Source organism: Athene cunicularia (assembly GCF_003259725.1).
Source record: "Athene cunicularia isolate RWA chromosome 9 unlocalized genomic scaffold, athCun1 chr9_part1, whole genome shotgun sequence".
Classification (NCBI taxonomy): domain Eukaryota; kingdom Metazoa; phylum Chordata; class Aves; order Strigiformes; family Strigidae; genus Athene; species Athene cunicularia.
The window spans coordinates 13036324-13052890 of record NW_020799110.1 but is presented as its reverse complement, the minus strand read 5'-3'; the positions used below and the strand labels follow the sequence as shown (position 1 = coordinate 13052890).

Sequence of the window (16567 nt, the reverse complement as noted above, 5' to 3'; positions counted from 1 at the left end):
GTTTTCCATATCCCATAGCCAGCCAGATCCCTGGCAGACTGCACCAAGCTGTGTGCTGTCAGTGGAGAAGGCAATAAGGAGCCCCAGGTTCAAGGATACACCATGGGGCATGTACGGCAGGGAGGAAATGTGGGAGTCCCAACTCTCAGTTAAGTCCCTGACTCTGCCTATGCTCTGGGAAATGAAGCAACAAGACTGAGATGCTCAAACATAAAAAAATACTCCTTGGAAGTTAGTGAAAATCTGGATAAGCCTAAAAGGCTGTTGACACTGAAGGATTAAATGTTGGGCCCCAGCTGAAAATTGCAACTGAGCAAAGAGCCTTGGTAAGCCATCAGTGGCCATCAGGAAGGCAAAGTCAGTCTGTTGTCATTCCTAGCAAGCTGCTGCTGAATGGGATGTAGGTAGGTATTAAGGAAATACCTTAATATCTGAGCTCACCTGCACCATCTTTAGCCTTAGGGACTGGTTGTGATTTTGAAAGAAAAAATAAGTCCTGTGTACTTTCTGGGAGGTTCCTCGCTAATGAATAAACAACCAAACTAAAATAGATTCGCATTGTGGCATTATAATGAGATAATGAGGAGTGAATACTGAAGTCATGAAATCAGAGTGAGAATTAAATCAAACAGTGGATTGACAATTAAATATTAACAACTGATCAAAACATCAGATAGACTGTCAGCAGGATTTGACTAATGAAGCAATGCAGCATTGGACTGGTTGTTACAAAACATTAACTTGGCAAACCTAAGGGTTGATGTGACCTTTTCCTAGTCCTCTTGTGCAGGAGCTAGATCCTCAAAAGCTATCATAGTGTGTGGCTAGAACAGAATTATGGTTAAAGAATTAACCCTTAATCTACATAGCTGAAGAAGAGAAAGGCTCACAAATGTTTATGCAACATTCTTTGTATGCAAAGAATATTTGTATGTACATTTAGGTTGACATAGCTCTTAGGGATCTGGTGTAGTTGGGAATGGTCAGTGTTAGGTTAATTGTTGGACTCTAATCTTCAAGGTTTTTTCCAACCTAGATGATTCTGTGATTTGTTTGCAAAGTGTATTTGAGGATGGTGGACCCTGAGTTAAGGTAGTATTTGGGGTATGTGTTTGCCTTATTTGTGTACCCCCAGGAGGAGCTCAGGGCTGGAGGGACTAATGAGACCAGTCCTTTATATTCACTCCTGACCAGGGCATGGACTTTCAATCCCAAAGTGCCCACTGAGCCACTGCTTGGTGTGACCCACATGCTGCAAGTCACAAAACAGCTCCCACCACCTTAAAACAAGCTGAAGACCATTAGGACAAAGGCCCAGAAGTCTCCTCAACTACAGCATACTGGAGAAAAAGGAGAAATCAGTGGTCTGAGATCTGCAATTACATCACATTAGCAGGTGATCCCAGACTTTTTCTCCTACGCTAAACAATAAATAAATATTCCAGGCAAGAGAGAATCTTCATGCCTCAGAAGAAGCTCTAGAAAACAGCAACAACAGGCTGGTGGATGTCCCTGCGTGTTTGTGGGGAGGGCTAATGTGCTAGCTGCCTAGTCCGGGAAGGATTTGATTCAGGATTTTCGTCCAAGTGATGATGTCTTTGCTCAGTACCTCCTCCTAAGGAGTGTCTCTGTGCCGAGTGAGTCGGGCTGGGGCAGTCTGCAGCATTGCAGCATCTCTCCTCCCTTGGAGAGGTTGAGGGAACATTTGCCTCACTGGGGAGGACCAGGGACGTGGGCATTGGAGCAGGCGCTGAGCACAGCTCTGCCTTTGCAGTGGGTTTGTCCTCCCTCTCCTTCCTGGCATGTCCCTGAAGGAGCAGGGAAGCAGGGACACAGCCCACGAACCAGACCCAAAAATGTCCCCTGAGCTTCCCTGCCCTGGCACAGCATACCAGCACCAGCTCTTCTGCCCCAAAAGCCCCACAGCAAATACGTGTTCCTGATGTGGCTGTGAAAATGTTTTTTTAAAGAAAAAACTCTGGATGCAGCTTCCTGCAATAACAGGCAGAAATTCCTCTCACCTCCAGATCTCTTTGTGCATTCTTGGTATAATCCGTGAATTCATCACATCGCTCATAACTCTTGTACTCCTCATCTCTCAGGACTTTCTAAAAAAGCCTCCATCACTTCTCCTACTGTGTTTACATCTGTTCAATATAGCCCAGCTGTTGGCAATAAGTTGCTTTCCGTGTGGCTAACATAAACATCTGCCAGCCGAAGCAGCATGAACTCTGCAGGCACGAAGCCTCCCTTGCCTGGGCAGCAGCACTGCCACAGGGGCTCTTGCTGAGACCGTTGTGTTATGGTCTGAGCCTTGTGAAGGTGCTTGAGCCCATAGCAAAGCCATATGGACCTGCTGTTGTCCCATCTGTCCCAGGGCCTGAGCGTTATTTGATTGGGAGCCATGTCAGAATTGGGTTATGCTTTAACACTGCTGGTCAGTTCTGTGCTGCCACACAAGATGCTGCTTCCAGGATTATCCGTAAGAGGACTCAGCCCCGCATCTTCATCGTACGGACTGCCAGAGGTGCTCTCTGGGACACAGTCCACTCCATCCACTGCCATCTTCCTCTGGCCCTCATAGCGTATGGCTTCACTTTATATTGCCTGGGGGGGGAAAGGGAATTTCTCTGCCCAGACTACCCACCAAGCAGTCAATGGAGGAAGCCTACCACTGTGCGCACCACTGTCCCGAGACTCCACTGTTGTTTCTCCACTGCCCCTGAGCAGGTATATCTCCGTGCTGAGAGCCTTTTCTCAGCCTCTGGTGCCCATGACCATATGATGTGGTGCCCATGATAAAAAGGACGGGATTTGGGCAGTTCCTACCAATCCTAAGAAAACCGTGTCTCAGCATCTCTTACTGTTAAACACATGTAAGAACTTCCAATTCCACCCTTAGGAAACATGCTAAACCACACTGAGGTTTTTTTACCCACCCTAGTGAAGATATGACTGATGCTCTAACTTGATCCAGCCTATGGCAGCCTGGATTGCAGCAGGGGACAGCAGTACTGAACTGGATTTAAATACCTTTTGATAGAAAGGGCCAATAGATTTTACTATTGTTTATGCTGGTTTCTAGCTGGTATAGACATACTGTCACACACAAGGTCATAGCTTGGATGTTCACTCACTTTGTCCAGGTAAAATTTTTACTAAGCAGAAAGAAGCTTGAAATTTCCAGATCCCAGTGAGTCTAGAGCATCTGTAATGTACACTTTAACATTTACTGAGAAGGACTATATTTTTGCAGGGAAGAATGCACCTGAATTTGCAGCATTTCCTCAGTGCAGAGGTTCATGGGCCAAAGAGAGGTCCAGACATTTAACACAGCTCTTCATCTTCTGCTGCAGCTCTCCATCTACCTTTTAAGAGGAGCAGACTGCATGCTGGGTGCACAGGGTCCAGATGTTGGCCAGACGATCAGTCCTTTTCTTTGCCTGTATTTTCTTCTTTGTATGTTCTGTCAACACATTGCCCGACATGGAACAGATCCATCTTGGTTGGGGATCTTCATGCTGAACACTGGGGTCTGATCCAGGAGCAGCTGCTTTATCTAACTTGTGCTGATAGTGTTGAGCCAAATGCTACAAGAGTTTGTGTTGGTTCTTTCAGTTTGTGCTTATGCAAGTGGCCTCAGCACTCAAGACAACAGGAATCCCTAAAGCAAGATCTCCTCGAAGATTACTTTCTAGAAGGAAGGGGATTTTTTAAGCTTTCATAGTGCAAACATTGTGGCATACAGTATATCCTTGAAATTTAACTTTGCATCTATGTCACAACCACAGGAGCATGGGTCTCTGCACAATCCACTACAAATAGAAGTAGAGCTCTTTCTGGAGTACTCACCTCCTCCTCACACTCTTGTGTCCACTGCATACATTTTGGCAGTAGCTGTTTGAGAGGACGGCAAATGCACGTTTGTTACAACTGTCCCAGCTGAGGAGTAGCCTTTCCTCAAGGAGTAAGCAGAGTGGAGTCTTCCAGAGCTGGTCTCTGTGAGGCACAGGGAGAGAAACGGGATCTGCTAATGAGTGACTTTCAGCTGCAAAGCCTTGAAATGCAGAGAAAGCAGCACTCCAAGATATGACATAATAACACATTGTATGTCATACTTACACCTCAGCTCCCATCTGGACACTTTGATGTTCTTTCTAGAGCTGCTGAAATAACACTATTCCCATTTTACAGCCGAAGATATTGCTACTGGGGTTGAGGAACCATCCTGAAGTATGTCCCTGAAGGACCTTCCCCACCCTGTGTGCCTGTGGCAGGCCCTGAGCAATGGATCTATCTCTGAACTGTGTTTCAGCCCCGCCACGGTTCCTCACCTCTGAAGAGATACATGCAGCAGGTAAGCAGGGCCCCGGATAAGAAACAGCCGAGTGACCCCGCCATGCCGAGCCAGCACGACCAGCCAAACTTGTACTGGATGCCCAGAAACACATTGTGGAAGACCAGAGAGGAGCGTTCCACGTAGACATCAACGGCGTACCACACCGAGCCAGTAATGCCTGGGAGACCTGCAGGACAGGAGGGAGGGACCACACACAGCTCCCAGAGGGACCACAAGGAGATCACCAGGATAAAACCTGGAGATATAGCCTTTTGTCTGCTGGGTCAGATTTTAGCATGGACAGGTTTAGGCCCCTGTTCAGTCTCAGTCCAGTGACTTGGGTGGATTTACCCTGTTTCCTGCTAATACCAGCTGGAGCGCTGTCGGGAGAGGCTGTACTTTGTGGCTTGGCACTTGCAGACACAATCAGTGCTGCTTGGCAGCACTCAGGTTCCTGCAGTAAAAGGCAGAAAACTCCTCCCTTAGCTTGTTTATCATCCTGCTGTGAAGTTACTATTCTGTTTTGACTTTCAGAACTTTGACAGTGGTTTTTACACAAACTTAGGGAGGTGAATGAAGGATGTTTAAAAGAACCTTTCAAAGTGTTTTACATATGCTCCCCGTGGCTGGGGTGAGTTATGTGTTAAATCTGCTTATGCTGAAGCAGTGTTGATGCTCAATATTAGCATAAAGTCAGATGAAATAACTTGGTACCTAGATGGCTGTCCATTTATTTTTGCATTTAAAATTCTCCCACTGTCCGTAACAGTCACTCAGGTATTTATCACCTAGGAGGGACAGATGTGTTACTATCCTTTTATTAGAGATCAGCTGCAGAGATTTCAGGATAAGTGACTTGCCCAAGGTCACACAATCTGTGGCAGAGCTAGGAATCAAACCAGGATGCTGGGACTTTTTAGTCCTTCAGCAATTAGGTCTCTGCTTTATCAACAACACTGACTTCTTCACAGTAAAACAGCAGTAAATGGAAATCAGCCAGCTCAGAGCCAAGTCACCCGGTCAATCCATGAAATGAAACTGGATAAACTCAACTATGTTGTTAGGGGCAGGCAGTGAACAGAGGAAGATATATTGCACAAATAAAGCAAATAAAGATCCTTCCCTCATGTGTACCCTCTAGAAAATCACCAGGTCTTCTCCCCAAAATAAGAGACGTCTTTGAAGCTTCCCCCCTTTGCTGCAGGGGTGCCCTGCAGGATGGGGGTGCAGCGGGGGAATACCTGCGATGAGCAACGTAACTCCAGACACCAGGCAGATGCGCAGCTTGATGAGTGGCTCATCAGGAAGGAATTTCACGCAGTCCAGTCCCAGGACAAGGAAGAGAAATCCAAATCCTGAGAGGATATCTGCTGTGATCATCATGGCTCGGGTCAGCACCAGCTTCACTGCAGGACAAAACCAGATCATTTTAGTGCATAAGGAATGGAAATGTGGGCAGGTAAGGGGGTCAGATCCTGTGGGAACATTTTTTTCTGGGGTGAAGCTTTCTCCAGCTTCCCCTGGGAGTAATACACCACTGAGAAAAGAAACATCTCAAATATGTTTCTGCACTGAATTATCTGTCACTGAGAAGAATAGATGCTCTTTCAGTCTACACTAAGGTGTCCCCCCCACTTGTAGAAACATCTTTGACTCTTACATACCAGGGTGCTCGGCGTAAATGGAGTCATACTCATCACAAGTTTGGATCCCATCAAAAACGTTTGTGACACATTCCCACCACAAGCCACGGCATTTTGTACTCACCTGTGGGTTGAGAAGACAAATAAGACTGTCAGTGAATATATCCCCCACACAGCAGACGATCAGCTAGGCCCTTCAACAGAAATCCTGGTCCAGTTACACTGATGGCAAGCTGGAGTTGTTTAGCTTGAAGAATAAAAAAAGTGGCAGAATGGAGAAAAAGGACAATGTTTTCTATGTTCCTACTAATGGTCTTAAATTAGAGCAAAAGAAATTCAGATTAGACATTAGGAAAAAACCCTTCATATTTGTCAGGATAAAAATTCTGAAGGAAATTTCTGGGAGGAGCTGGGGGGTGGCTGACGGGAGAGATCTAAGAGCAGGTTTGATCACTCCTTGCCAAATGCTTGTCTAGACTGAGCTGGGCAGGGCTATGGACCAGATGACCTGAGACTTTGCTCTCCATGCTCCCCTTACATCATCCTCCTGCCAAAAAGGAGCAGCTCAGAGGGGAGCGTGACTGGCGAGGCAGGCGTTGCACCAGGAGCTGGACACCCGCAATGGGAGGTGGCCGTGGTGTGGTTAAGGAGTGCTTTGCTGCAGAGTGGAGGTGTGGATGTGAGCCCCTCTCCAGACGCGTGTGGAGGGCTGCCCCTAAATGACTCAGCCATAAACACTGGCTGGAAAATGAGAGGCAGCCAGTGCTGATCCTGGCCCTGGGGCTGCCAGTGCGCTGTGGGCTATGGGACCATGCTTGCCCGAGCCACACTCATCACTGAGACATCCAGACTCGGTAGACGTTGCAGTAGCATCATGGCTAGTCGTCTCCACTGTCCCGAAGCCGTAGATACCATTCCCAGCCCAGCCTTCTATAAACCTCTTTAATATGGGAGGTATTTTCATTACCAATGCAAATACGGCAACAAGCATCTCTAAAACATTCCTGGAATTGCTCATACAAGGAGCAGAGGTAATGTCGGTGCAGCTTTGGACTCCAGCCTGCCCCACTGCTGCCAGCGACAGCCACTGCAGTTACTGGAAGGAGAAACTCTCCCGGGGAATGGGTCTCACTCAAGGCAAGGGGACTCGGCTTGTTTGGATGACACAATAAAATAATTTTTCTTGCACCGTATAAATCACAAAGCAGATAATAACATATCCCAGCCACTTAATAAAGTCTCATTCAGGATATACTGAAACCTGTAGCCAACCGTAGTATTTTCTCCACAATACCATGTCCGACCCAAACTGTTCACCTTCTCCGTGATACTGTACTGTGGATAAAAGGTGGGTAAAAATGATTCGTTACTTCAGACTGGCAACAAAGATACTATTTATGTTTCAATTAAAACAATCCATATGTTTTGTTTCATGTAGATTAAAACTACTTACAATTTCTGAGAATTTCATGGCAGGTTTAACAAAAAATATCGCAAAAAATGAGCAGCAGTGCTGGAAAAATCTGGCTTCATTGATTTTGTGTTTTTCAAGAGAACGGTGTCATGTAAAACAATTTGCCATGTTTATATTAGATGTAAGTTTTTACCATGGCCCTCCTCATCCAACTGCAGCTCCTCTTCTGTCTTAACCCACCACCTTTCAGGTTGTGCTTGAAATTAGCACATTTTTATTAAATTTTGTTCCACTTGTATTTATATCATTTCATGTTCCTCCCAAACCACCGTAGGCTTATTCATACTACTCTGTATTCGGCTAATACTAAGTTATTTCCTCACTTGTTTGCATCTGTATTGTTTTTAAATCTGACAAGCAGCATCTTTGTCTAAATTATTTATAAAGACTAACAGGATTCCAGGCTTTGTCAGCCTCCAAGCAAAACAGGTCTTAAGGTGCAACAGTTGTGATCATGGTCTATCTTGTGAAAAAGCCCCCTTCCCAGACTAGAAAAAACTTGATAGATGTTTTGTATGTCTTGGGGTGTTTCAGTTCCCACCCACTCCTGCGAGCACCAAACCCGGGCAGAAGCAGGGATCAGCTCATCTCTCTGCAGCACGTGCACACCCAGGGATAAATATATCGTGGCCTGCTGCAGGAGTGATGGGAACAGACGTCAGAGGGCGAACCTGTGGCTGGCCTAAGCCACTGCTGAGCCGTTCTAGTTTTTGTTATCTGCCTCTTAACCTTCTTGACCATCCCTTGCTCACCTCTGCTTTGTGAACGTTTTGTCCTTCTGGTCACTAATCTGCTCCCAAACCACTCGGGCACCTGCCTTTGCCCAGACAGCCCAAACCCTCAGGCACACGGGAACTCGGGAGAGGGGTCAGGGCTGGCTGGGCTGGCAGCTGGGGGCATGCATTTCTCCATCCCATGGCCAGATCATTGCACCATGTTGGGAGCACTAATTCCCCATAACCTCTTCCCCACCATAGCACATCTGCTCCAGCTTCCCTGGGCCCTGCCAAGGGCTCCCTGAGAAGCTGAACATCCCAGCCAAACTCCTCATCTCCCACTTGGTTATGAAACACATTGCCACGACCTGCTTTCCCTAACACAAATATGCATGTAAAACATAAACTGCATAACTACTCTAATATATATATAATTATATCCTGTGCATAATGTATAATTAATATTAAAATCATTCTAATAAATTAAAAAAAAAAAAAAAAGAACAAGCAGACACTTCCCCTTCTGGGGAAAGCACAGAAGACAAACATGTGAGCAATGTTAGTCACAGCGTTTTACTGCACTGTAAAAAGATGCCAGCATACAACGATTACAAGCCCAGCACGAGAGTAAAGCAGGCAGCGTTTAACAGTGGTGGTAATATTTTTAATCCGCCTGCAACAGGGAGGGACTGTGTACACAATACAGCGCTTGTCGGGAAGCAGATTATGGGGTTTTTTCCAGCACAAACTACTGCAAAAATTCACCCAGGCTTGTCTTGATGCTCACACGGAATGCACCAGCTTAAAGCACTTTCTGTGTTGCCGAAACTTGGTAGTTTCTGCAGGGGAGGCGGGGGCTGTGGGGAGCGCGGCCGGGCCCCGCAGCCCCCCGCGGCTGCTCCGCCGCCCCTGGCCCTGCTCCAGGGCTGCTCCTCTCCAGCCGGACCAAGGAGGCTTCATCCTCCCCGGCTGCTGGGGGCCAGGGTCAAAGCCAGGCGGCTTTCTAGCCTGGAGGATTGGAGTTCCTTTCTCCTGAAGTCAAAGTGGCCTGAATTCGCCTTTTTCTAGCTGAAAACAGGAGTCACTGTGGACTCCACACCCTTCTGGCCGTGGATGGTTTGCCTGCATTCCCCCATTGAGAGAGGCAGTGAGTCATTAGGGCCATTAAGGAGATCAGTCGGTCAGGTATTAAGGCTGGGGGCCTTTTTCTGCATTATTTAGTATTCACACTCAGAGCAGGAATGTGAGAGTAGTGGCTGCTAATAACCAAAGTGGGTGTTAATGGAGCTCTTTGTGACAGCCCAGCGCAGGTGCCTTTGCACCAAGAAGACAAGGTTACACAGCCTCGGGGTAACGGACTGGACCTTTCCCGGGCTCACTCTGCTCAGGAGTTGGGTTTCCCTCTCTGTGTTTCTTGGAAATGATGGCACAATCTGGGATCTGTTTGGCTTTTCTGAGTATACTGATATCTTCAGCTGACTCCAGGCAATTCACAGCTTCCTGAAACGAATCTAAAATATCTCCTAAATTAAGACGATAAATGAAGTGATATCCCTGCCAGGAGCAGTTTTCCCTGAAACAGCACACTGTTTTCCCTGAAAAGTGTCTCTCTTGTGACCATCAGCAACCTCATTGCATTGGATCTCTGACCACCTCAACATCTACAATCACCTCCAAAGGCTGGGATTGGCAGTAAGATTGATGTGATTTCTTGTGGCATAGAGAAAAAAAGGTATTTTTATTTTAATCACTTTTAGCCTTCTCAGATAATTCATCCCTTCATGCTATGCAGCTAAACGTTACTTTGCGGTCACTGAGTGCAGAGAAGCTCATCTGGTTTCCCATGCTGGATAGCGGATAGAAAGTTTCATCCTGATATATTCAGCCAAACTCTCTGTCTTGGAAGGTGTTTCACCTTCACTGCATGAAGTGTCAGGTTTACCCACGCTGTGGACCAGCAACCCTTAAATGTACAGAAAGTGCTGGCTGCTCTGGGAAGAAAATACAAACTTGTAGTACTGAGCTCTGGAGAAACGGCGATGGTTCGGGGTCTGGAACCTCTGGGTTACAGTTCGCGTGTGTGTGGCATTCTGCTACCTTGCTGTTTGCAATATACTTTTGCCAATACCTTTCTCTAACATGAGAGTTCTAATGTCTGCACAAGTTCAAGAAGATATTTTTCAGTGCTAGATCTGATGCTAGTCCCCATCCTCCCCATAAATTTCTGCTAGCCCTATAGCTCAATGGCTGTTAAGAAAGACTTGAAAAGCACAGGTGTACACACTGGACTTTTCCACCAAGAAGTCTGATCTGTAGCGTTAGAAACATCTCCAAAATATCCATGCAGGTTGGAGTTGCAGGATAACAGCACTCAAGTTCACGCACATTTAAACCCAGAGCCTGTAGACCTTTCCTGAGCTTACTAAGCAAGAGCAGAGTCTCACTAATGAAGTCTGGATGAGAGAATCACACAAAATAACACTTTTCACCTGCTCTTGCCAGAGTCACTAATTTCATTTCATACACTTTCACCGACCACAACAGGGAAAAAGTACATGAGTGGAGCAATGATACTAGGAACTAAACTCTCTCTAGGACACGTTTGGTTTGGAGATCAGGCTCTCCTCACCCTGATCTTACCTCCAGGGAATCATCAGCGTTCACCATCCAACAGTCTGTCCAGGTAGATGCTATCAAAAATCCAGTAGAGAAAAAAGCAAAAAAACAGCCCACATACTGGAGGAAAAACCTCATGCCAGCAGGTGATCAGCACATCTAGGGGGGGCGTGAGAAAAACAGTGACCAGCTCTTGTTCTTAAAGCTGCGGTAGAGGTAGAGTGCCAATGTCCCAGGTCACCACTGTACTCTTTCAGTGGTCATGAACAGCAGAAACTTTTCACTTCTGCAGATGCTATCCGTCAGTGGTGGCCACAGGAGCAACACTCACCTGCAACAGGGACGGGAGGAGGTTGAGAGTGCCCACGGGAGCTGCTGCAGCCAATCCGCCCTGCACAGTTAAAGCTTTTGTCACATGCCTGGCTGAAGAGAAATGGGATTGTGCAGAAGTGGCATGTAGGTAAGTGAACTCCCGGACTTGCAAGGAAAACAGGTACCATTGCAGGTTTTGGCAAAGTATGGATTAAAAAAAAGAATCAAAACTGTTTCTTCAGGGCAGATGTTTTGAGCACTGCTAGGGGACCCACAGAAGAGCTCTCATGCACACACACGTGTTTATTCATGTACACTGGATCGTGCCCTAGCACTCAACACCTGTAAAATGGGCTGGTGTAGATCCCAGGCCCTTTAGTTACTCTGTTGGTCTCTGATGCATTGATGACCTAGTTCAATGCAGGAATGTCACTGGGAAGGGAAAAAGGTAGCAGTCATGGGTCTCCAGAGCAACACCAACAACCATCCCAGCTCAGATTTGGAGCTCTGTAACAGTGGAACAGGTTGCCCAGAAATGCTGTAGATGCCCCATCCCTGGAAATATTCAAGGTCAGGTTGGGCCAGTCTCTGAGCAACCTGATCTAGTTGAAGATGCCCCTGCTCATTGTAGTGGGGTGGACTAGGTGACCTTTAAAGGCCCCTTCCAACACAAACCATTCTATGATTCTATTCTGCATTTAAGCCAGACCTAGATACTTCTCATGCCCTGGACTCATGTGGGAATCTTGAACTTTTCAGGCCAGTGCCAGTTTGGGACATTTTGTGTCGTTGGATTTTGCTTGTGCATTTACTGCCCTTGCAACCTTCCCGTTTCCCTGCAGGACTCCCTGGGTGAGCAGGGGTCACGCAGGCTGCCGGGGACAAACAGATGGGGCCTCTGTATGGAGGCTTCTCACTCAGCGGCTCCTCTCACAGTGCCAAGAAACCCAGCAGGGCTCCAGGGCACCTTCCAGGAACCAGACTAGATGTTCCTCCTAACCAAAAGGTACAAATGCACAGAAACCATCACATCCTCAGTGATCTGTATTTTTGAAAAGAGAAGCCATAAAAAAATTGGAGACCTGCCTTTAGTGGGCAAGTCTTCAAGATAAGGCTGAGGAGCAGATTTTCCGCTCTGCTTTCAGATCTGTTTACAATCTGCTTGCCCAAACTGATGGTGTCTGTCATCTCAGCTGTCACCTCCAGATGGAGCCAATCGGTACTTTCACAGAATTGCTCAAAGCTTGCTTTCTCCGAGATTTCCTTCCAAATACAAAGGCAATAAGGAGTTTATTATTCTTGCAATATATAACCCGCATTATTCCTATCATGACTTCATGAGGCAGTTTTTCTGCCAGAGATAACAATCTTTTGCCTTGATCCCAGGATCACTCTGTTCCTCAGAGGTCACACTGCAGGAGATGTCCTCAGCACATACTTTAGGAGACACTAGGTAGTGAACAAAAGTCCCAGGTCAAAAAAGCCGGGGTCTGCAGGACTCGCTGCTGCTTTAGCTTTTCTGCTCTCTGCTTTCTAATTTCATTCTTAAAAGCTGACAAGTGAGGAACCTCTCTTCTCTGCTGGATGCATGTCTTGATATGGTTATGCGGGTATGATACTTTCTTCTGAGTTTTCTGGCGTCCAAGTAACTATATAAGGCAAAAGCACCCATGATCTTCACTTTATGGTTTTCTGTGACAAGGGTAGAATTGTATTTCCAACAGTTCTGACCCACAGGAACAGGGCACTGGCCATGCAGGTCCCATAAAGTGTAATGACTTTCATTAGCCACGTAGATGATACAGATCACCTTGATATGAGACAGGCACTGATAATATGTATCCTCTTCCTAGGCTTGTCTTGCACTGTGTTAATTAACCTGTGGCTGCACCAGTTTTCAAAACAAGGTATCCTAGCCAACTGTTCTTAGCGGTAGTTCAGGAAAAGTGGTGTGGTGAGCTCAGAAAAGGCCTGGAAAATCCGAGAGCGCCTTCCACAAACAGAATTAAGTTGTTAGAGGTGGCAAGAGCAAAGTTTTACAGTAGTAGAGGATTAGCCAGGAAATGTATTGTAGCCATATGGATCTCCCTGCCTTCTCATTCTGTCCTGAACCCAAATACAAGCCTCTTTCAGAGAGGATAACCCCAGTTGGGGAGAACAGGGCCATTTTTACTCATTTGCTGCATGGTTAAAGTGTGCTCAGTACTAGCATGACTGAGGTGGAAATCAAAGAGCTCCCAGGATAATAGCAGGCCTACAGTAACAGCCAGAGTGGTGGTTCTGAGCTTTTGTAATGGGAACATCATACTCTTCTTCCAGCTGAGTACATCAGATGTCCGTGCACGTCAGCCCAAGGAGCAAACTCCACTAACAGATGAAGGCAGCATGTCCAGGTGCCAGCATTGCCTGTGCTTCACTCTATCTCTCTATAGCTGTTGCGGCAGCCCTGGCACAGTCTTGTTTATTTTCCGCGTGCCCAGCAATTTGTGTTGCTGTCCCAGCTCCGTGTTCACCCTCCCTGCAGGGCAGGGCAGGTGAGTGACCCTTCCTGGAGCAGGATGCCAGTGCTTCCCTGACCGTGAGTCACTGGGGGACGGGAAGTGGCTTTACACCAGCCATTTGCATCTAGCTCAGGGCTCACCAGCATCCTGGCCTTGGCAGCAGAGCAGGTCAGGATCCTCCAGTTTTCCCTGGTGTAAGACAGCTCCAGAGCATGCAACATGATGAAGATGATCTATGATTTTCACCTGACAGGCCAATCCAATATCTGGCTTTTCTTTAGGTCCATGTCTCCAAACCGTCCCATGGAAACCACTGGAGTTATTAGAAATAACACAATATTCTTACTCAGTAGAACCTGGCAAGGTACATATTTAATACTCTTTATTTAAAACAAGTCAGCAACTTTATGAAGCAAAGTCTGTAGCAGTTTCTTATCATACTCTGCTTTCCTAGCTTAGCACAACAGATGTCCCCTCAGCTTCAGAAAACAGCTCTCCCAAAATAACCTCCTAAGATGTCTTTGTATAGCCTAAAGCCTGGCTGACATGACTCAGTGTAGCTTTCAAATGGATCTGTAGGCTGTACTATATATGCTAACTGTATCTTATTCTCTTGGCTAACCTAACATTTACAGTACTTTGACACTACCAGAAGCATTAGGGTATCCTAATAATTATCAGAACTTGGCCCCATGTAGGGCTTTTAAACTGCGTGGTATCAATGCATCATACCTTTGCTAATGTAACAGCCTTATCACCTCGTCTACACACACTCCCAACTAAGAGACAAATGCACTGTGGGTCGATTGCTTTTATTATTCATTAACACAGGTGGTCTGTGCTCTCTGTTAAAGGCGAGTCATGATGTTACAGAGTGATAGAAACTCCTGCCACTCTTGGGAGGATCATAGCTGGTTTTCATCTGTCTACCTACAAAACCATTCTTGTAACAACAACCCAATGAGGTCACAGTCTCCTGAGCAGGGAAGGGTTGTGTCCTCCCTTTACTTCCACAGTGTCTAATATATAGTGTAGCAGAGAGCCTTGAGCAAGAGGGAAGCAGTGATGCTGCTCATTAATGCATGACATATGGACCTAACTGCAGGCAAGGAAGTAGTGAGTGGCACGACTGTCCTGTTCAGGACCAGGGGCTTTTCGGGTGGGCACAGCTCATGAGCCAGAGATGAGGGAGAGCTTTAGCAGGGGTTTCCCTAAAAGCTCTTCTGCTGCCATGGAAGAATTAATGGGCTTGTGTGACGAACTCTTCCCACTCCTCCCTCCTGGTTGTAATGCTCCATCTTCCTATACACCACCATCCATGGCCTCTAAGTGTCTTTATCTCCAGAGCAGTGCTCCTCAGCCCTGAGATGTGCACACACATGAATTACAGGGCAGTGCATGTCAGCTGTAATGTACCACCCCAACCATATTCATATGGTCACAAAACCCCAAGAATTAGCTTGGAGTTAGCTTGGAAAACCCAAGGAAAACAATAAGACTTCTTAGCAACCTGTGACTTTTCAAGCAGGCAATATATAGGATTAAGAGAAAATAGGAAAGCAAAGGCATTTTCTAGTAGCTAAGATCTTAAAGGATTAGTAAGTAAAAACTGTGTGTATGGATACTATACACACAGATGTGATGCATACACTCCTTTAAAAGTTTTTTTTCAATCAGTCCAATGCAATAAATAATAAAATAAGCATTTCGGTACAGTCTTTTCAGGCTCTCAAAGCAACTTCTCTTCAGTACAATAAATTTTGTTTTATAGCTGCCTATGAAATCCCACACCTGAGTAACACAAAATCTCAGTGATGCATTACTAACCTCATTTTAGACCTGGGGAGACCGAGGCACTGACTAAGGACCTCAGATCAAGAGCGAGGAGTCACAGCCCCGCTCCTCTTTAACACCGGGGCAGCACTCTCGGCATGGGTGTGGTAAGATCCTTATCGGTGAAAACATGCGTGACCACTCGGGAACACACAGTGCCGTCGCTGCATACCAGCTCCACGCAGGCGTGTGTAGGCAGAGGAGCTGGGCAGTGGATTAGACACACCTTTTCTCGGCATGTCGGTAGTTCCAGTGAATAGCCCTCGTCCCCAAGCACCCTGGGGGCTGTTGATGCCCGGCAGCGTCATCCTCATCCCAGCGTGTGTTTCCCAGCGTGAGCATGAACTTTCCCGTGCCCTGATGCGAAGGTGATTAAATGCGACTGAAGCACGACGTCTGTGTCTCTAACAGCGATCGTGCAGGAAGGGCAGGGAGAGCAGGGTGAATATTTAGCTCTTTCCACGGTACCAGGGAAAAGCGAAGGATGAAAGGCCCCGTGGTGGAAGGGGTTTGCACTGTGTCTGCTTTTCAGAAACTCGGCTCACCTTCGCCTAAGTGAGAGGGGCTGTCGTACGGGCGTTTCACCCTGCAGGCTCTCCTGGCTGAAATCCAGCCCCTCTTGTGACTCACTTCACAAGAAACATCCGCTTTAGACTTCTGTGCTCCTCACTCCTGTTCAGCAACCTGCTTATCAGCGAGTAATGAAAGACCCTCTAGGAGACTCATCGAGGAGGGGATAAAAGTAACTGCTGCGTTAGAAATGCACGTTTTGGTAACAGGATGTTTGATCTGCTATAGAAAGGCAAGGGAAAAAGCTGAGGCTCAGAGAAAACAGTTTCGGCTGTGATTCATAGCCCATGAACATGGGACCTGGGTAGGAGGGTGTGGGTCAGGTTTGGGTATAGGAACTGCGAGGAGCTTCCCTGGAGAGCTCTGGGGACGTGCCTCTCTTAAAATCAATGTCAGCCTACCTACCTGTCACCAATCCCTCACCACACACTCGCTGTTTCCTTCTGTTTAATACCCAGCATCCAAGCTGCACATCAAAGGCTGCCTGGGACTGGCGCAGTGACCCCCACGTCTGCCCCCCACGAGTCCATGGGCAGGAATCTGCACAGCTGGGCTCGGGCATG

The 16567-nt window shown here is 46.9% G+C and overlaps 1 protein-coding gene across 1 annotated transcript; it reads right to left on the bottom strand.

Annotated features, from left to right (window-relative positions):
* Positions 1-3859: 3859 nt before the first annotated feature.
* On the bottom strand, positions 3860-10932 carry CLDN16 (claudin 16). The gene is made up of 5 exons (XM_026855182.1): positions 10813-10932; positions 6004-6106; positions 5581-5745; positions 4335-4526; positions 3860-3999 (listed from the first exon to the last, which is right to left on the bottom strand). Exons 1-5 carry the CDS (start codon positions 10924-10926, stop codon positions 3860-3862), a joined length of 714 nt encoding a protein of 237 aa, XP_026710983.1. The 5' UTR covers positions 10927-10932.
* Positions 10933-16567: the final 5635 nt, after the last annotated feature.

Excerpts from the sequence above, each read along its gene's own strand:
- CLDN16 (XM_026855182.1), bottom strand. The coding sequence starts at position 10,926 with ATGAGGTTTTTCCTCCAGTATGTGGGCTGTTTTTTTGCTTTTTTCTCT. Across the intron at positions 4,527-5,580 it reads AGTTACGTTGCTCATCGCAG|GTCTCCCAGGCATTACTGGC; the intron begins GTATTCCCCCGC and ends CCTGTCCTGCAG. Across the intron at positions 4,000-4,334 it reads CTGCATGTATCTCTTCAGAG|AGACCAGCTCTGGAAGACTC; the intron begins GTGAGGAACCGT and ends TGTGCCTCACAG.